The sequence below is a fragment of the Capsicum annuum genome, chromosome 8 (assembly GCF_002878395.1).
Source record: "Capsicum annuum cultivar UCD-10X-F1 chromosome 8, UCD10Xv1.1, whole genome shotgun sequence".
Classification (NCBI taxonomy): domain Eukaryota; kingdom Viridiplantae; phylum Streptophyta; class Magnoliopsida; order Solanales; family Solanaceae; genus Capsicum; species Capsicum annuum.
Window position 1 is genome coordinate 150664564 of NC_061118.1, and position 21967 is coordinate 150686530.

Consider the following 21967-nt stretch of genomic DNA (forward strand, 5'->3'; position numbering starts at 1 on the left):
TCGGTAGAGTGTTGGTGGAGGACGGCCACATTAAGAATAGATGGCAGTCGTACTTTCATAGGCTCTTGAATGACGAAGGGGATAGATAGAGCTATTGTGTTAGGGAAACTGGAGCACTCAGAGGAGTGTCGGGATTTTAGCTATTGTAGACGTTTTAAGGTAGAAGAGGTTAGACAGGCTGTTCGCAGGATGCGAAGGGGTAGGGCGACGGGGCCGGATGAGATACCGGTGGAGTTTTGGAAGTTCGATGGAGAGGCTGGTGTAAGGTGGTTGACTGGATTGTTTAATGAAATCTTCAAGATGGCAAAGATGCCCGAGGCTTGGAGGTGGAGTACCATGATCCCTCTCTATAAGAATAAGGGTGACATCCAGAGTTGCAATAACTATAGGGGGATTAAGTTATTGAGTCACTCTATGAAGATCTGGGAGAGAGTGGTAGAGGTGAGGCTGAGACGAATAGTGTCTATTTCGAAAAACCAGTTTGGATTTATGCCCGTCCGCTCGACGACGGAGGCAATCCACCTGGTACGGAGGTTGTTGGAACAGTATAGGGAAAGGAAGAAGGACCTGCACATGGTGTTCATCGACCTGGAGAAGGCTTACGATAAAGTCCCCAGGGAGGTGCTTTGGAGATGCTTAGAGGTGAGTGGACTACCGCTGGCATATATCAGAGCAATTAAGGATATGTATGATGGAGCGAAAAATCAGGTGAGGACCGAGGGAGGAGACTCAGAGCATTTCACTGTCCTGACAGGACTGCATCAGGGATCTACTCTTAGTCCCTTTTTGTTTGCGTTGGTGATGGATGTGCTGACGCGGCGTATTCAAGGGGAGGTGCCGTGGTGTATGCTTTTTGCAGACGATGTAGTTCTAATAGATGAGACTCGAGGGGGTGTGAATGATAAATTAGAGGTGTGGAGACAAACTCTTGAGTCTAAAGGATTCAGGGTGAGCAGAAGCAAGACAGAGTATGTGGAATGCAAGTTTAATGACGTGAGGCGGGAGAATGAGGTCGTAGTGAAGCTGGAATCACAGGAGGTATGTAAAAGGGATAGTTTCAAGTATCTCGGGTCTGTGATCCAGAGTAACGGTGAGATTGACGAGGATGTCTCGCACCGTATTGGGGCGGGATGGATGAAGTGGAAGCTCGCGTCGGGGGTGTTATGTGATAAGAAGGTGCCGCCCAAGCTTAAAGGCAAATTCTACAGGGTGGTAGTCCGCCCGGCCATGTTGTATGGAGCGGAGTGTTGGCCAGTTAAGAACTCCCACACCCAAAAAATGAAGGTGGCAGAAATGCGGATGTTGCGCTGGATGTGTGGGCTGACTAGAGGGGATAGAGCTCGGAATGAGACTATCCGGGAGAAGGTTGGTGTGACTCCAGTGGAGTGCAAGATGCGGGAAGCCCGATTGAGATGGTTCGGACACGTGAGGAGGAGGGGCATAGATGCCCCGGTCCGTAGGTGTGAGAGGCTAGCGTTGGATGGTTTTAGGCGGGGTAGGGGTAGGCCGAAGAAGTACTAGGGTGAGGTGATTAGGCGGGACATGGAGCAGTTACAGCTCACCGAGGACATGACCCTAGATAGGAAGGTCTGGCGGACGCGAATTAGGGCAGAGGACTAGGGCCAGTTTGGGTCGCTAGTGTAGGGAATTACTTGATGGGGGTTTTATTCCTGCTGTGATTCCGTGTTCCATGTTGTATTACGAATCTGTGTGCTTTCGCTGTATTATATGACTTATGGGTGCCGTATTTATGTTATGTAATCTTGTGTTGTGCTTTACTATGTGTTTGTGTGGTATCTCGTGCCTTGAGTCGGGGGTCTATCGGAAACAGCCTTTCTACTTCTTTAGAGGTAGAGGTATGGACTGCGTACATCTTACCCCCCCAGACCCCACTAGGTGGGAATACACTGAGTTTGTTGTTGTTGTTGTTGTATCTAGATGAATATATTTAGGTATGAGATAATTACTTAATTCTTTTTTAATGTAAATTTAAAATGATGTTGGATAAATTCAAATGCAAAAGTTTCAACGTATGAATTGACTTTGTTTTAGAATTAACCTTAAGTTAAAGTTTATTTAACTAACTAAATATATAGGTTAGAAAAGAAATCTTTTTACTACATACCTGGATAAATTATAACACAACTCAACTACTCACTAAACCAATGTTCATAAGATATAATATTTTCAAGAGCTTATGAATAGAGAACAAAGAAAACAATAATTTATAATATGAGATCTCATAATATTTTTTTTAAGTAAAAGATCATATACATTAATACATGTAGATAGCAAAATTTATGCACGAACAATATCCAACTATATTAAATGTAAAATTTGTTGACTATATATAAGTCTTTATTATTTTAATATAATTTTTATAATAAAAAAGATATACTTAAGTCTTTACTATTTTCCATAATCTTTGATATTCGTGCAACGCATAAGCGTACAAACTAATTAATAAAATGGAAAAAGGTCAGAAATATCCTTCAAGTATTGAAATTGGGTCAGAATACCCTTCGTTAACCTATTGGGCCAAAAATACCCTTCAAGTATTGAAAATGGTTCAAAAATACCTCTCCATCCACCTTTATGGCTCAAAAATATCCTTGCAACTAACGGTTTTTAAAAATCATAATTAAAAATTTGAAAAAGAGTCAGAAATACCCTTTAAGTATTGAAATTGGTTCAAAAATATCCTCCATCCACATTTATGGCTCAAAAATACCCTTGCAACTAACGATTTTCTTAAATTATAAATAATTTTTTTTAAAATATGAGGCAACTTTCACTTAGTTGAAACTAAATTAATTAAAATGTTATATCCAATTCGACCCCAACTCAAGCTATCCAATCCAAACCGTATAAATTGAATCCTTGGTAGTACATACATCAAAAAAGTTCCTTGGCCAGATATACATTCCTGATAGAAATTGGATCCTTATGATGCTTTGTATCACTATGACTGCTGGATTCAGAAATCAAAGCCAAATAGGCAACGCATATGGTAAGTATGTGTATTGAATATAATATTGCTTGACTTGTTTGACTTCACCTGATGCAAAATACAGATAAATATGATGTAGCCGGTTGTGTGAGTGCTGAGACTGCTGCTTAAGATCCTAATTTACTTCTTTGCACTTTCCATCCTACTTGTCATTAGTACTTCTGTTTTGCTTTAAAAGATACATGCATTCAATCTCTTGAATGATGGTTCTATATATCCTTCTGGAACCGTAACAATTAATCATAATTTTGATCGGTGAGTGATATGAAGTGTGTGGCGTGAGGTGGTCTCGCACGAGGAATGCACGTGCCAGTGATGGCAAGATAATTTGATATGTATAAACAAAAATAGTGACAACTATTTTGAAAAAAATGTAATATTTTTTCGATACAAACTAAAGGTGTCACGTAAAATGAAATGGAGAAAGTAACAAAATAGTGTTGCCTAAGACGTGGCACAATCAAGACATCTCAATTAGTTTTGCTAGTTAACACAGAGAAATATACATCACAAAGAAATACGAAACTAAAATTATAAGTAGTGGATTCTTCACAACATTACATTAGATTGGCATATTCTAAGTTAACAAAGTTCTTGCATTTGATAGCAAAAATTATACATACTATCGGATAGTTTTAGTTGGGGCAAATTTTATACGGTTTGGATCGGGTAGCTTGAGTTGGGGCCGGATTGGATATAACATGTTAATTAATTTAGTTTCAACCAAGTGAAAGTTGTCACGTATTTTACAAAAAATTATTTATGATTTAAGAAAATTGTTAGTTGCAAGGGTATTTTTGAGCCATAAAAGTGGATGGAGGGTATTTTTGAACCAATTTCAATACTTAAAGGGTATTTCTGACCCTTTTTTGAATTTTTAATTATGATTTTTAAAAACCGTTAGTTGTAAGGGTATTTTTGAGCCATAAAGGTGGATGAAGAGGTATTTTTGGACCATTTTCAATACTTGAAGGATATTTCTGACCCAATAAATTAACGAAGGGTATTTTTGACCCTTTTCCGTTAATAAAAATTGGTATATTGCATAAACCTTTTGAGTTCTAACTGCTATCAATAAGAAGTTATTGATACGAACAATTTATTTTTATTGTGCTAATTCTTCATTAATAATTAATGTTAATAACTTTCACTTTTTTTTTGGGTTAAGAAATAAATTTGTGTTACACCTTTTTTACTTCAGAAATAAATTCTAATATGTTTTATATATAGGTAAGTTCATATAACGTATATTTTTTTATCGATATGATCCCATGGTTAACTGATAGTTCTTATTTTCCCTCGGCAGGGGCGGATCAAGCATTGGGGATGGGGTTCTCGAAAACCCACAGCATTTTCGTATATTTTGTAATAATATTAAAAAAAAAAAATTATTGAATATATAAGAATAATAAGTGAGGAATTCACTAACAAATTTGTTAGTTGGCTTAGTGGTTCAAAAGGAACTTGAAGAAGTGTCTCACACGCTTATATCCTGGATCCGCCTCTGTAGCTCGGTACACTAAAGCTTCTGTCATGCATTTGGGTTCAAGGAAAAAGCGAACCACAAGGCTTAACTTCCTTGCATTTTTGCAAGAGGCTATTTCCATGGCTTAAATCCATGACCTTCTGATCACACGACAATAGCTTACCAATTGGTGCAAGACTCCCTTCTTGGTATTTATCGTCGTATATAATCATTATATTAATCTCTCCAACAAAAAGAGATTTAATTTCTATATTGTTAGTTCTTGTCATAAATACCTCAAATCTCTTTCCATTGCAGAGATTAATAAAACGATCCCATGACAATACATAACAAATTTTAATGTGGGATTTCTTTTAATTAATTATTTTTAAAGTGTATAAATTCCAAGATAAACTAAGTCAACAGTTTAAACACATTCTCATTATTAAGTTGGGAGCCAAATAGATATTAGAGTAACTGGTAAAGTTGCCTCCATGTGACCAGGAAATCACGGGTTCAAGTCTTGGAAACAGCCTATGGCAGAAATGCAAAGTAAGCCTACGTATGATACACTCTTGCGGTGGGGTCCTTCCCCAGGAGGTCACGGATTCAAACCTTGGAAACAGCCTCTGGCGAAAATGCAAAGTAAGCCTGCGTACAATACACCCTTGTGGTGGGGCCCTTCTTCGCATAGGATACACCTTTGTGGTGCGGTTCAAGCCTTGGAACAGCCTCTTGCAGAAATGCAAGGTTCAATAATTGAAGTGCAAGTTTTGCACAATCAAATTTAGACTTTTCAAAATTGGGCCCAATCATATCGGCTTCTCCTCGTTATCTGTAAGGTTCGATAAAATTATTGATTTTTTTTTTTTAGAAAACATCATACATGAGTCGCAATGAAATTAGATAATTTGATTTGTTATATAAAATAATAATAAGCTTTAATTTAATGCAAATAGTATGCAGTTGTCATGACTGCATGAGACTAATATAATTCTAAATGAGAAACTTAGTATGCAGAACAAGTAAATATTTTGCACAATAATAGTAATTGATTAGAGCTGGTTACAGTGCAATAACTATGATTTATTAGTGTGCAACATGGCAGCTTATTGATTTTGCCTCGAATACATTTTTATACTATGATACAAGACTAGACAAGTTTATTTACCAACAAAACCTACAAATACACGTTATTATTATTAATTTTTAAGGAATGTTCCCTATTACACCATTCCACAAATTCTATGTAAATCGCCTTACTTGGATCCAAACTCAAATAAGAACAAGGTCCTTAAAGCCAAAAAGAAAGCAAATATCAAAGAGGGGCTAAATCATGCTTCTATACAATATCGAATTCCTTTATCAGAAAGGTCCCTCCTTTAGTACTGCATATAATTACATCGTTGATTGAACAAATCCTGCAATTTACATGTGTAAAAGAAAAAGGTCAAAATTGAGCAAAAATGATTTAAAAGAGTCATTTGCTCTTGAGAATACATGCATTGATGCAAATTCTGCTCGTGGTCTTTTTAACTTCATCTAACAAGTTACATGAATCATATTCCTCATATGTTGGATGACGAATGATTTAAACATCAATATTGCCTACACGGTTCACTATACATGTGTAATAACAAGTCAAGATCATACGTCAAACTCATGCTAGATCAGTGATTTGAAATGGAGAGAGTGTTAAGAAATTAGAACGTAGGACAATCAACAAGAAATGCAGATTGAATTGTGGGAAGAAAAATTTAGGCTGTTAAAGTTCTGATGTTCGAGCATAGCAATGCCAATGAGATGAAAGACATGGCTAGAAAAACAGAATTCTGGTGTCTGAAATTAAGGTCTAGTCAATGGTGGATGCAAACCTCTAGAATACATCCAGCGGATGAACAAGTACACCTTCATCATTCCAGTCAACTTCCTTGGTGCTTGATTCCTTCCCAATTAACTGAAGTGGTGCGTCTAGTGGTGGTGGAATCTGTAGCCAAGCAACAAATATGAATGTTAGGAAACAGAAAGTTGTGATCATGTGTAATGGCTTGGAGAAAAAGCTCAAATCCAACTGATATTTATGATCTTTTGTAAGGAGGTAAGAAGATTTAGTACCATGCACCGAAGTAGCGGCCAAGCTATTCCACGGAAGAAAGGATGCTCTTTGATCTCACTTGCACCAGCATTTGATCCTAAGCGGCTGGCGGGATCTCTATTTAGCAATGAATGGATCAACTGCCTAGCTGCAAGGCTCACCTGCAACACGTATGTAGAAAGATGCTTTCATTTGTTTCAGACTAGATTAGAGTTTCCTTTGATTTTTCCCCCAAAAACAAAACTTGAAGTTATTCTCATTTGCTATTTTGAAGTTTGAGTGCAATTCCATTGACTACACCAACAAAAACACAATACCTCAATTGCAGACTACTTGGTATTCTGTTGCATAAATTAATATATCCATTTTGCCCCCTTTTTTTTACCTGTCTGATTTCGGTACTCAAAACAGCTTGTTTTATAAGATAAATTTAGGATTTCTCTAACAGTAGAAGTTCTCTACATATCTACTCTATATTCCTATATTGATATATACATCTTTGCACAAAGCAGAAATATTCTTGGAATACATCGCACCTGATGTAAGCGTACTAAAGCGACCAACGCGACAAAGACTTATTTCCAACTAGTTGGTATTGCCTCTATGGAGATTTTCTTCAAAATTTGTTTTGGTCTTTGATAAGTTTGTATGGTTTCAGAGAGAGGTATTTACATGTAATTATATGTCTACCTTCTCCCCTGTTAACACCTTTGATGATCTCATCTACAGCCCGGTGTATTTGAAGGTCTACACTGGATATGATTAAACAATCTCCAATGACCTTCTCTAATTTATTCTATGTGCTACTTCTATTTTCTGTTTTATGTGATCTTCACTAGTTTTGTTTAATCTTTGTATGCTGTTCTTTAGCTCATAAAACATTCCCATGAAACATATAAAAGGAGGAAGGAACACACATAGTACAGAAAACAAGTAGAGAAAGACAAGACCATCTTGATAATATCAAAACAAAGTGAATTTACCGGAATGCTACTAGGGAAAGTGAGGTCCTTGTTTAGGATGTTGGAAAATGTCTTCTGTCTGTTCTTTCCTCTAAATGGTGTACGCCCATAGAGCATCTCATAAAGCAAGATACCTGAATCCCATTAAAAGAGTTTACAGAAGTAGAAGTGTGTGAAGCAAAGTAAATCCCCTCTAATATCACTAAGAGCAAATCAAACAGATAATAATTCCAATGCTCATGTTGATTATTGTTAGCCTTAGGTATGTCAGTTGAATATCATCCCAACATACTACAATATAATTCCAATGCTAATATAATGGACTGAACTAAAATTCATGAAGTTGTTGCATGCAGACCTAAAGCCCACCAATCAATCGCACTGCTGTGGCCAGCTCCCGTGATGATTTCCTGAGATCAAATCATTCAGAAGTACATCAGACAATAATGATTTCCTCTCGCTTGAAGAGTATATTTTGTTACACAAAAGCAAAGAGAAGCTTTAAATGTTAACGAATCCTGAAGGAAAAAATATTTGAGAGTTAGGAACCGAGAAACAATTTTATAGTATAGTAAATTTCTGAGCAGTTTCGATAGTGGAACTTGCCATTGGTAGGTTTCGTTAGAAGGATTTCCAACGTATATGTGATTTAGAAACAGAAAGGGTAACTGCTTGTACATAATTCTTGATTAAGTGATGTTTAGTTCTCCAAAAGTCAAATTCTAGGGAAGATCCATAATTTTTACTGCAGACATGGAACAAGCTAACGCAACTTGTAACACGAATGGAGTATATATCTCACAAAAGTCCACTTCTATTATAATTTACTTTACCGGTGCTATGTATTCTTCAGTACCAACAAATGAATTTGACTGCGAAATTGGTTCTGCGACAAATGTTGGTGGTGGTGTGCTCCTAGACTTTCTCCTTGAGGGAGGGTGCTTTATAACCTGGAAAAATTGTCACTTTAATAGTATGAATAGATAATAACAATCAGATGTAGAAGATTAAAGATAAAACACCGGAAAGAAATATTATACTATATCAAAAACAACAGTTTGCTTAATCAAATTGATAGATAGTTCATATGTTTCCCTTTTTCTCCTTTCTTCGGTTACAATCCATTTACCACTTTTCAATATCATTCAAATTCTTTGGATATAAGTATGTAACATACTAAGTGAGATATCATGATTCTTCAGCAGCAGAAGTTCATTAAGTGGGAAATTATGATGAATAGTAAAGAGAACTGTCGAAACTGAAGCGTACTTGAGGTTTACAGGATGTCTTGAAAGAAAGATCAAAGTCAGTTAGTACGACATGCCCATCAGCCTGAAGTAGGATATTTTCTGGTTTCAGATCCCGGTATATTATTCCTGTAACATGAAAATAGACAAATCAAATGAGCATCAACCATTAATCATACAAATCAAATGAGCATCAACCATTAATCATACAAAACAGATGAACCCTCTATCTTTAGCCTGATAGAAAACATTAAATATTCTTGATTTGCAGTCCTACAAAGAGAAATATATTAGTATGACTATTTCTTTCTATACCAGGGACTTTATGTGTGCTACTTTTTTTACTTTCAGAAAGCACTAATCTTTTACCTGCTGGTCTGTACCAGTCTTTCCTCTGTCAAATTTTACAAATGTTTTAACACTTAATGTCATCGCCTACATGCTTGCCATTGTGGGTCATGCTAATAATTAAAGCCTCAGTAATGACTAATATATAATGTCACAAGATTACAGCAATATTGGCTACTGAAGCTTGCCACGCTATGTTCAGTTATCTGGGCCACAAAAGTTAAACCACAAAGTGTGTCAAAGCTAATGGCCAATGCAGCTTTTTGGTTAAGTTGTGCATCCATTACAGATGAAGCAAGTGTATCGAAGTTCCTCAAAGTCTAAACAACAAATAGGAAAATGCAACTACTGAAGAAGCTTTAACTCAAAAGGTAGATGGGATACCCAAACAATGGAGATACTCCAAGCCAATTAGGACCTCTGCTGCATAAAACCTGGAAAAAGTTGTTGGCAATACATGAGTTCATAAACATGATCACATTTCTTATTTGATGCAAATTTGAGAGAATCTCTAAGAATTTTCCAGCTCTTTATAACTTAACTTGTATGAAAATTTTGACCAGTTCGAGCATAAGCAGAATAAAAGGCAACTGCACTGGCTTAAAGTACAAATGATAGTACAAAGTCAATACAGATAAATAGTACAAAGTCTATACAGATATCTAACGCGTATAATTTATAGTCCTTAAAAGAGCTGCTTAAATATATCTAAGATTCAATTTCCTTTTTCACGCACAGCAATGTTCCTATAGAAATAAAAACTTCAACAAAAGAGAAATACTCATAAGCAACGATCTTCTCTTGTGGGTGAGTCTATTCTCGGAGAATGAGGAAATAAACAACATAGAAAGAGCTAGAAATGAATATGAAGAAACTTTGTCAGGTAGAAACACTGAATTTAAACACATATTGAACCATGTAAGATGTTATATAGCTTAGTCTACTCAAGTGTGGAGTAAAGGAAATTAAAAGAGAAGTACCTTGCAGATTCCTCTTTAAATATTTTCATAGGCTGTCTGTCAAGCAAAGCAAATAACTCTCCTCCAGGACAGAAGTCTGTTATTAGGCAAACATGTGTTTCTGTCTGATTAAAAAAAGATGTGCATTTTAGCTCTTCTGGACACTTCAGTTCTTAAAGTATTTAAATCAGTATAATACTTGTTAAACAGAACTGAATAATATATTTATTCAGAAACTCAAAGGTGATGCAAGAAAGAGGTTCTCAGCAAGTTTTGAAGGTTTTTGGCTCAGTAGATGGATGAATTTAGAAATAGAATGTTACAGAGTATCTTCTTTAAACGAATATGAACTTTGAAAGGAAATATGACCCGAAACTCATTAAGAGAAAAAGGCTGAGTTACTATAAGTCGACTATTCACTGATTGAAAAATTCCCAATAAAAAGGAAAGAAATTGGATATTCAATTGACTGACCTAGCCTGAAACATAAGAATATACTAAATATTACATGTGCCAAATACATTGTGAAAAATGATTTAGCGGCGCTGTATTCATTAACATGCAAGTATATTTCAGTGTTTTTATTGTGGCCTTGCTACAAGACTGACATGCATATTCATAGATGATCTTAAATTAAACCTGCATTAGAATGATCGTTTGAGTTAGCAGTTACCTGGAATGATGAATATAGTGTTGGAAGGAAAGGATGATCAAGCAGAGCTATGATTTCTCTTTCAACACATGCTCGATGTACCTGTACATTATGTACCATGAATTTTTCTTCATATAAGGATTAAGAGAAGATATGGAATTTCCTAATATAGGAGAGGAATGTGAAATCATGGGTTTGGAATGTAATCCAAAGGTCATCAAGGATTAGAATGAAACTGCATGGTCACTAAATCAATTCCTCCGAGGAAATACTATATGCTCAATATACTGAATACTGATGAAACAAAAAAATCTCGGGCATCCAGACCTTATTACGGTTGAGCATTATGAATTTGTCCATCGCCTTCATAGCAAAAAGATCTCCTGTACCTTTCAGTTCCACCAGATGGACACTGCAAAGAACAGAAAGAAACCCTCTCAGACAAAAGATAATCTTTAATGAATGGAAATACTCACTGCTTTGAGATCTCTTATGACTTGGATATCATGCGAATCATTTTTATTAAAGTAGAAAACATCATAACAGTTCACAAAACAAGAGGTGCACCATCAAGGTAAGTGGAAGGTGTGTTATTAATATTCACCTACTAAAAGTTCTGCAAGCACTAACAATAAACTTACTATAATTTGTAGAAAAGAAAAATAAAGAGCCTTTTAGCTAAGAAAAAAATCAGAATGACCCTGTTATTTTAAGTGACCCTTTTTCCAGTCTTAGCTTATCTTACTATGAGTTGATTCCTTATAATTCCCAAGCATTGATTGACTAGTTGTTCAGATTTGTCTTAGAGTCTTCCTGGTCGCATTTGTTTCTCTTTCTTGTAGTGTGCACGTTTAATAATGTCATCATTACAGTCAGGATATAAGTCCCCACAACAATATTTCTAAGATTTAACCTCGAAAAAGTAGTAGGATGTCATACGACTATCATAAAGGTAGGTTGAACATAGCCAACAAGGACTGGAGAATATGTGAACAAATAACAAGAAAAGATTGACACATACCTTCCAGTATCTCCACAACCCAAAGGTCGGACCGGTTTAAAGTTATTGAGCCCTAATCTTCCACCATTTGCAGTTACCTGCCAGGTTAAAATTTGAGTGGGAGACGGAATGCAAAACATAACGAGAATAAAAGTTAATATATGTCAAAAAGGAGAGTAGAAAGTTCAAACTAAATACTATAAAAGGATAGTTTTACTGTTGAGTACTTGTGTCTCTTCTGTCTTACATGCTACAGTAGGTAAACCTCATACTTGATAATAGCATAAAAGCACAAGGGATCCTTGTTTCAAGTGTCTCAACACTTACAGGTGTATATAAACATTACTGGGTAGAAACAGATTCCTACTTGATCTAGTACTCAATATGCATATCTAGTGAACCATAGTCTTAAATCATCAACGAAGAAATATCAGCAGTTCTCCCAAGGCAAAGGAAAAACAGTAGATTTGATAGGGACAACACAAAAGATTGTGTACCTTATGTATTGCGGTCCATAAAGCACTGTCCCTCTTATGAGGCCGTGGATAGACAGGTAGAGAATGCAAACCCCACAAGTCTTCAGGTCTCTGAAAGGTATTAGAGGGTTCGTGTCAGCTTTATTATCTTAAGTTCTGACAATGGTCTCGATAAAATGCTAAAAATATAGTTTTGATACAACTTCTGTTGACCATTGTAAAGGCGAGAACATTTAACATAGTACTAGCCATGAAAAAGATAATTATTCATAACAATCATGAGAAGACAAAAAATCCCATGACAAAGATTATCAGGATCCAATTCGGAGAGAAAGGAATACCTTACCGAGTTGGCATCAGGAAGTTCTCGAACTGCTTCATCTACATTTGTTGCAGTGGCTTTGACCTGCAAGATATGCCTGTTGATTACTAACTGTAACTGAAAAGATCTGTACTTTCCAATTGGATACAAAATAATGTGGGAAGTCCTAGTTAACTATTCGGATATTATTAAGTTACTCCATCCAGTCAAGTCCCACATTGGTTGAAACATGGGTTGTGGTCTCGTTATATGGTTTTCAGCAATCATCTCCTCATGAGCTAGCTTCTGGGATTGAGTTTGGCTCAGGGATCATCTCTCACATGGTATCAGAAGTAAGGCCCACTGATCCATGTTGTTGTATTTCTCAATGTTGGGCACCGGTGTTATCCACGCACCAGGTCTAGTCCTGGCCATGTGGGGGAGTGTCAAGTCCCACATTGGTTGAGGGAATGGGATTTTGATTCTTTTGAGAAAAGAAAATAGGCAATTGGGGACAATGGAGTGACTTAAGACAAACTCAAGAAAGTAGATCACTTCAATCAGGATGAAAAGAGTATTGGCAGAACACTAAGCGAAGCATGTTAAGATTGCACTGGATACATTCCTGATCAAGAGGCAAAACGAAAAATTTTAAAATGGAACATCCTTGTTCAAAGGTGTCATAAAGGCGACCCCAGACTTTCTGTGATGGAGGAGTTTTTGACACAATTGAACACCGAGTTAATTTTATCTTGATGGAAAGAAAAAAAAGTCGTGTGTTTTATGCGTCGTTTACATATGCAAGCTTCTAAAAGTTCTAGCATTTAATTCTGTGATAATGTTTAATTTTACTGTTCTTTGAGAGGATGCATTGGCATAAGTCAAATTCATCACAGGAAAGAAAAATTCATTACAGCTAGCCTTCCCATGTAGAAAATATGTGATTACTAGTTGCTGATCATAACATCAGTGGGACAGCTTCCACAGAGACAAGTGACAGAAAATTTACCAACTTAGCACTTTGTTTTTCAGTTTGTTCTGAGAGGCGGTTTCTTAGTGGTTCCAAATGATCACTTCCATCTAACTGAACGCCGATGAAATATTGTAGTTCTCCCTGCAAATGCAAAATGCAGACATCAGCCAAATAAAAGAAATTTGTCAATTTCTTAAAAAATGCTAAAGGAAAGTAGACACAAAGATCACCTTCTGATCACGCATAGGTTGCAAGTGAAATAAATTCCAGAACTTCTTCCCTGAAAATATTTACACATGTGAAGTCAATGCTAGTTAATAGACAAAATGCTTGTCCGGTTGTATTTCACTTATGAAAATAACAAAGTGCACTTGATTACCGCTCTTTGTATAATTAATTAATTGCACAGTAATTTCTTTTTGTTCTTTTATGGCATCTCGTATCTTTTGAACTGTTGCTTGATCTGTTTCCGGTCCCTGAAGAAATCTGAAGAATAAGAAATCTTATTAGATCAACTGCACATGGTGGGAGCAAATCAGAGAACAAAAATCATAAAACAGCATATTATCAGGTTTCGTTGTTTCTTTGCATAGATAGGCAGTGTATTACTTACTAGTCCCAGAAAATAAACCAGACGAAGAGATTTCTTATAGACTTGACAATGTAAGGGATACAAGACACGCCTATTTATAGGTAATAACAAAGACACATATGATATTCGTCCAATATGAGACATTATGCAAAACCTTAGAACTTGACTATTCTAATATTCGAGTAGCACATCTAACACTATAACTTAATATTCCAATAGACCTCCTCAAATTCAAAGTAGAGAAAGCAGCTTGACTTTTTCTTTCAAATAAAGAAAAGTATATATCTGCCGAAGTGGTAGCGGTTGCCGGAAAATCTAAAATAGTCAGCGAAGAAATCTTGCAGGAAAATTCTTGATCAAACGAATCATGCAGGAAAAGTTCTGGTCACTGGAATGTCACCGTTGGTTTTCCAAAAAATGGCTTGCAGGATGTATGTCATCATATGGTCACTGAAAGAGGCACAATGAAATTGGACGACCACTAAAAAAAAAAGGGAATGACGCCATCGGACAGTCACCAGAAAGAGGGGTAGTGCAACAGAACGATCAGCTAGAAAAAAACAAGATGCTGATGGTGTCGCCAGATAGTCTCTTCCAGGCTATAGAAGCACAATGTCACCAAATAGTCAACAAAAAGAGACTTGGTGCAGCCTAAAGGCCACAAGAGAGGCACGGTGCATCAGAAATAATCCTCGAAAGGAGGCGTGGTGCCTCTGGAGCAATCACTGGAAAGAAGGAAAACGTAAAAAAAAAATTGTGGTTGGGCAAGTCGAATACACCTTCCCTCCAATAGCTGCAACAATTTAAGTCTCTACCTATATCATAGAGGCAATGCTTATTTTGTTTTTCTACTTTCTGCAACTTTTGGAAGAGTAGGTTTGAGCCTTATGCTCCGGTCCAAATATCTACCTTCTTCAATCAAACTAAAGTGAAGTATCAATACTCCATATATTTTAAATACAGAAATCCAACTATGAAAGGATCATAGTAGAAGGATCTCCAAAAAATATGACATTGCAATATATAAAGCAATATTCAACTCATACCGGCAGTTTCTTCCTAAGATCTCTTCACGTGTGAACTCTGTCAGTTCAAGAAAGCTATCTGAAGCAAATATCTGAAAAAACGAACACTCCTGCTTTCAGTTTCCAGCACAATAGACATCTAAGACAAAATTTACCAATTGGACTTTAATATGAAACAAATATATATCAATCAATCAACTAACCTTTTCTCAAACTAGTTAGATTAGATATAAATGCACACTTTGTTCCAATATCAAATAATTTGTCCTTTAAGTTGAGGGTTCTTTAAAGCTATTAATCTTCTAATTATGAAATAATATTATAATAAATAGGGGAGAAAAACAGCCTGGGGCCATTTACAGCAAATGATGGTCTACGTAAGTTCTCAAGTGATTACACTATGTTTTCTTGATTGCCCAAATAACCATCTATATTTGTTCTTATTGTTGCAATATCTCTGTCAGTCAAGTCAAACATGGAAGCTTAGGAGGCCTTGCTCAAGTGGCAAAAGCTGAGGCCTTGTAACCCAGCGACGAATATGATGAGAAAATGTTAAATGTCCTCTAGCAGTATGTCTCACATTTAAGTTTGCTTTTTAGTTTGGCTAATTTTATTCCAACAGGTACAGGTACCTTCATATAGCATCATTGATATTCTAAAAGACAAAAGTCAAATATAATGTGCGCCAATCTGAATCTAGCACAAACTAGATTTATCTTGATCTTACAATTGGATTATCAGGAAGTCTGGGATCTGTAATCACAAAATTCTTCTCAATACGCTCCAAAGTTGTTGCGAGGTCAATTCCTTGACGTATGTCCCTTTCTCTTTCAGCACGCTCCCAACTGTCAGTACGTGCTACTTCTTCCGTCATTACTATTTCAGGCTCAATATTCTGTTCTTTTTCTATCGGAAAAGAGATGCTTGAGGACCTTCCTTTAAACCTGCATGAGATAATACCATGAGCGAATGCTACAGTCTACAGGCAGGTATGAAGCTTAATCCTGCTAATAAGCTTTTCAGCTTACAAAATCCTGCTTACATTTCCAGAACACAGACGTCTTTATAAGGAAAACTTAAAACAAAGAAAAAGGTGCAGACTGAAGTTAGATATCTACTAAGCTATCAATTGAATATAAGTATCCTGACTTGTGATTTTATAAAGTCAACCATGCAGTTCATCCAAAAATGCTACTTTCTTTCTACACATAACCGAGAAAAAATCTTACCCAGCTTTTGTAATCGGTACTCTTGGATATCTTTATCGGGATTCTCTTTTCCAACTAAATGGTAAGAACAGTAAATGACCACAACTACATTTTATTTATGCTGTCTACTTCTCTCCGCGAAACCAAGAAACAATAATTTCTTTTGTTTGATAAATATTACATATCAAGTCTTGGACCACTATTGAATCATACAAATTTACACGGAAATTTTTTTTTAAGAAAATAAGCTGAATCAACTTCATAATTGAGTTTTACTTATTAGGGGGACTAAACACTACCATTAGAGGGGAGATAATTTCAGCCATTCTGCTTTAAGCCGGTATTCATTTCTGACATAGTTTAAGAATTAATTCGATAAGCTGATTAGTACTTCCCATTTTCTCAAGATCCAGGTTCATGAATAAGCATTAGAACACGCTGGCGATTGAACAAAACATCCCGCAAATATTCTTTTAAAGCAGAGCTGGTGCAGCACCGTTAGCATGAAACTTTTTAAAGATATCTTAGAGTGAAGAAGTTAAAGTCAAAGGACTCACCCCATTAAGGAAACACGTGCAGATTTTTTAGACTTTTTACCCGACTCCTGAGACATATCGCTCCTTGTTTCCCATTGAGGTGTATATCGGCCAGGTGTACTGATGCTTTCAGTATCAGCAGATTTAGGAAGCATAAAATCTGACTGTTGCTTCTCCTTATCAGTTGCGGAACTAGCATCCTGACTAGACTTTATATGAGAGCGTGGACCTTTTACGGTTTGTACCACTTCTGTAATGGAACCTAAAGCCTTTTCCTTCTGACGAGCTGAGAAACGAATGAGAGGGATTTCAAAATGAAGGAACAATACTTTCACAAGAAAAGTTGATCCCTTCTACTTACAATCATATCTAATTAAAGACTTCGGCAACCCATTTGGTCTCAATGATTTCTCATTTATCCCTTCAGTGTATTTGCTGACTTCTACCTGCATTCTGTCATAAGGGAATTATCTGAATTAGAAGGAAATGCTTCTCGTTGATTACAACTTGAAACTGAAGCGGAAACATATATGTCAAGTTGAATCACTTAAAAAAGTTCTCTAATGAGGCACCATACTAATCTCAAGAAGAAGCTTCTAAAGTCGCAAATGCTAAAATACTGGACAATTAAATGATGAGAAAGGAGATAAACTTAAGATGCAGACAGAATTAAAGCTGAGCTAGGCACCCAAGCATTTGCTTTAGCAACAATAGGGACAGAACCATCTTTACCCTATAAACTTGATCGTATTTCCATTGTCATCTTTTATGGGGGTGACAGTTAGCAGGTTCCAAAAAGGGGTCCCATTCTTCTTGTAGTTCAAGAGCCTTCCACAGTAGCTTTTCCCTGTTTTCACAGCTTCTCGGATTTTTGCTACTTCTTTCTGGTCTGTATCTTTCCCCTGTAGGAAGCGACTGCATCAAACAAGTCAAGGTCACCTTCAAATCCTTTTTTCCCAGCATCCATATCATCAAATAAGTACAAATCAGGGAGAAAAAAGGGCAGCCATGTGCACTAATACTGATTAAAATAAAACCTAAAATCTCTTGCACTGTCAGGATCAAAATAATAAAGAAAAAAGAAGCAACAAGAAACTAATGGCTGGCAACTATTGTTCCCTTTCAGCACCTGAAAAATCTGGCTCACGCTAAATGGGAAAAATTGAGAGAAATAGTTTAACTTCATGCAACAAATCACTGTCTGCTAATGAGACCTCTAATTCCGCTCTTAACAAAGGGCGCCTATACAATGTTTGAAACGGATATCCAGCTACTTCCTAAATTAAATTAAAGGAGATTGAATTACTGATCAACAATAAGGACTTCCTTTTTTCAGAATGGTAGGATATTATAAACAGAAGAACAACGTTTGTGCCAAAATACATGCAAATCAGGATGAACTGTCCAGTTAAGGCTCAGCAACTTTACAGTTCAAATTTCCTACTCATTGATCAAAGAGGTCCAGACACAAACGTTACCTTGAACATTCCATTTTTACACCTCCTAAGCTACATAAGGATTGAACAAAATAAAAGAACGATATATGAGTCTTATCACTAGTCTACTCACAATGCCTTGATATACTACAATAAATTGCCAAAATTCACGGGAAGACATGCGAAAGCACTAGCATAAGCGAAAAATTCTCACCAATTCCTTCCAACAATCTCTTTTGAAGAATAACCAGTCATAGTAAAGAAGCCACTACTGGCATAAACAATAGGGCAATCTGGTTTTGTTGCATCAGATACGACAAATGTCTGTTGCAGTGTTGCTAAGGCATCCTTCAGATCCTGAGACACTCGAGGAAATTCAGATCCAAAAGACGACTCCTCGGATGTCCTTGTTGATCCAACTGAATACTTCTCCAATGAATTCTTTCTTCTCTCCCCATCTGCAAATGAATTTTCTCCACTTTTGGTAACTGCATGAAAGCTACCTTCTCCAACATCTGTCCTCACAGTCAATCCCCACTCGGCAGCCCTCTCTGATATGCTGATTCCACTTGGGATCTGACTATTTGCATTGTCATTGTTTTCTCCTTTCTTCTGTCCAGTTCCTTTTGGGTCAAACGCCATCCACTTGTTCGCTACCTTGTCTGTTCCTGTCCTACTTCCAGATTCCTCCCCTTTCGTTGAAATTTCTTGCACAACAGTACCCTCATTTCTACTACTACTAGCGAGGTTTGCACCTCCCCGAGTCAATGCCGGTTCGAAAACATCAAGTGATCGCCTTTGGCCACTTGATGAATCCATTCCTGCTCCTCAAAGCACAGAAAGTACTTCAACACAACCTACTAACACCAAAACAGCCAAAATTTGAAGTTTTCAACTAAATCATTACCCTCTAGCCAGTGGAAATCAGCAAGCAGAGACTAGACTAAAGGACTAACACACAAGAAACACAACAGAACTGATATGCAAACAAAAAGAAACCAACAACTGCAAATATAAAAGCACTCCTAAACAAAAAGTCACACAGCACGTAGAACAGGCAAATGCCTCTCTCGCTTCAATTGCAAAAATATTGATCATTGATCCAAAAAAAAGAAATGAAACAAAAAAGGGGCGCTATCAGTTTCTGCAATGTAAATCAAGTACACACATCATGTAAGAAAACAACATTAAAACATGGAACCAAGCATATATACAACAGCACCACCTTACCCCTACCTCATACAGATACAGGAACCAACTAAGCATAAATACTTAAAAGTAAATAAAACCTAGGCCAAGTTTTGGAAAATCAGAAAGCTAAGATTGAAAAGAAGGTGAATAGACAAAGTATGAGTAGGCAAATACAATCAAAAGAGTAATAAACTAATAAGAGTGAGAAGTACCTGAAATATGGTGATATTAGAAGAAGAGAGTGTACATTTTACTAATAATATCATTTGGTTTCCAAGTCTGAGCTAGCGAGTGTGTTGTAAATGTGACAAGGAGGAGACTTACAACCAGAGATAGCAGATGTTGGGAAGATAACGTTCACAGAAGAAAAAAGGACAACGAATAGTGCCATGTTGCTAAATTGTGACCGCTATTTCTAGCAAATATATATATATATATATATTTACTGCAAATGAGAAGTCTTGACTTTTGTGCTACAAGACTCCTCGTTTATAACCACTTCTGGCGCTCTCTATGATATCCACTGGCACTGGTAGTTAAAAATTGAGGACCCTCATGCCCTTTCCACTTTCGACTTAGTAGTACTATGTAAATTTACTACCCCCACATCTATATTTTACCTGTCCAATATCAGGGGTGGACCTACACATGTTTGCGGGATTTCCGACATTCACTAAATTTGATGCGAAAATATATAAAAATAAGTATATAAAAGTACCCACTAAAATAAAAGTTGATTGGGTACATTGGCATTTAGGTTGACTTTAAGTTTTTTTTTTTTTTTTTTTTAGTTTTTAAAATTTTTAAGCACCCACTATCCCTAAATTCTGAATCCACCGTTGCCAATATTTTAAAATAATTGTTTAATTTTATTTATTTTTGCTACTAAATATTATTTATTTATCAATAATTAAATAACTGATAACTAATAAAAGTGATAAGAGTAAAATTATAAATTTATTTATTCTTTATTAATGAACGTTTCAAGTCAAACATGAACAACTAAAGATGGATCACATGATTATAGTTAGTGACAAAATGTCTGTTACACCTTTGTTTCAATTTGTTATTTATTTATTTTTAGTCCAATTTTAAAAGAAATTAATACAATTTTTTTGATAATTTTTTAATTTTAACCTTTTACGTGTTCGTTCGTGTTGAAGAATTAAGACCACAATGTTTGAAGATATTTGATACGTCTACATATTTTTAGTATAAAAGTACAGAATTTCAAAATCTTCTTTATATTTTTAAACTTCGTATTAAGTGAAAATCAAATAATTAGTAAATTAAAACGAATGAAATAATAATTTGTGTGCAAATATATGGTATGCATCTAGAGACTTGATGTAAATATCCGTATCAACTTAAAAATTAACGATTCTTTTTTTCCACACAAAAATCAACTAATTGTACCCATATATCTATTTAAAAATTACTTTGGCTTGAAAATACACAAATCCGATAGAAACTCACCAGAACTTCTTGACTTGCATGCCACCTTTTTAATGGGTCCACTTAATTTGCATTTAAAAATTTTTTAACAGCTAAAATTCGAAATCTAAATCTCTAACTAATTAATGGAATAGTCTTATTTACTGCACTATATTTTTTTATGATTGTTTTATTTGAAATTTCACTAATTAATTTAATATATGATCAATGAACTTTATAATACTCCCTCCCTTTAAAAAAGAGTCATTTATTTTAACTTGATACGGAGTTTAAAAATTTTTTAAAAATCTTAAATCTTATACTCTTAAATTAAAGTTACATCAAATATATTAAAATCTATTACTCCTCCTGCTTATTTTACTCTCCTCAAATTTCCTAATTTGATTTCTCATTTTTCTTGTCATTTTTTATTAATCAAGACAAGATTTTTTTTTTCTTTTTTACCCTTAGTATTAATTATTTTATCTCCAAATTAAAATGAAAACATCATTTAATAGGAGTACTATGATAAAGTAGTCATATTATTAATTATTTTTCTTAATCAATGTTTAATGTCAAATTGAAGGCGGATGGTACTATTGATAAATACAAGGCAAGACTTGTAGTAAAAGGCTTCAAATAGAAGAAATGCCTTGATTATTTTGATACATACTCACCAGTAACAAGGATAACCTCGATTCGAATGTTAATTGCCTTGGCGGAGGTATATGATCTTCAAATCCATCAAATGGATGTGAAGGTCGCATTCCTAAATGGAGATTTGGAGGAAGAAATTTACATGGAACAACCTGAGGGTTTTGTGGTTTCAGGAAAAGAAAATAAGGTATGTAAACTTTTTAAGTCACTTTATGAACTAAAACAAGCATCTAAGCAATGGCATGCAAAGTTTGACCAAACCATGTTGGCAAACGAATTCAAGATAAATGAATGTGATAAATATGTTTACATTAAAGACACTCCAAAACACCAAGTCATTGTTTGTTTATATGTGGATGATATGTTAATCATCAGTAGAGACATTTCTGACATAAATGCA

The 21967-nt window shown here is 35.7% G+C and overlaps 1 protein-coding gene across 4 annotated transcripts; it reads right to left on the bottom strand.

The window, feature by feature from the left end:
• Positions 1 to 5540: 5540 nt before the first annotated feature.
• LOC107839465 (phototropin-2) lies at positions 5541 to 19934 on the bottom strand. 4 transcript variants are annotated; one of them, XM_047394591.1, is made up of 24 exons: positions 19689 to 19934; positions 18500 to 19106; positions 17582 to 17764; positions 17211 to 17302; positions 16871 to 17135; positions 15833 to 16049; positions 15127 to 15197; positions 13868 to 13974; positions 13719 to 13768; positions 13525 to 13629; positions 12561 to 12620; positions 12236 to 12325; positions 11760 to 11836; positions 11066 to 11150; positions 10760 to 10840; positions 10108 to 10211; positions 9512 to 9561; positions 8802 to 8908; positions 8366 to 8482; positions 7891 to 7942; positions 7554 to 7666; positions 6591 to 6731; positions 6350 to 6462; positions 5541 to 5896 (listed from the first exon to the last, which is right to left on the bottom strand). In XM_047394591.1, exons 2-23 carry the CDS (start codon positions 19102 to 19104, stop codon positions 6352 to 6354), a joined length of 2883 nt encoding a protein of 960 aa, XP_047250547.1. In that variant the 5' UTR covers positions 19105 to 19106; positions 19689 to 19934; the 3' UTR covers positions 5541 to 5896; positions 6350 to 6351. The 4 variants fall into 4 exon arrangements, with proteins under 4 accessions (XP_047250547.1, XP_047250545.1, XP_047250546.1 ...); XM_047394589.1 differs by having other exon boundaries at positions 18500 to 19142; positions 19689 to 19879; XM_047394590.1 differs by having other exon boundaries at positions 18500 to 19145; positions 19689 to 19874.
• Between the last annotated feature and the right edge of the window lie 2033 nt (positions 19935 to 21967).

Coding starts and splice junctions, on each gene's coding strand:
- LOC107839465 (XM_047394591.1), bottom strand. CDS start 19,104: ATGGATTCATCAAGTGGCCAAAGGCGATCACTTGATGTTTTCGAACCG. Junction 17,303..17,581: donor AATACGATCAAGTTTATAGG/GTAAAGATGGTT, acceptor CCCTTATGACAG/AATGCAGGTAGAAGTCAGCA. Junction 6,732..7,553: donor CTTTCCCTAGTAGCATTCCG/GTAAATTCACTT, acceptor TACGTGTTGCAG/GTGAGCCTTGCAGCTAGGCA.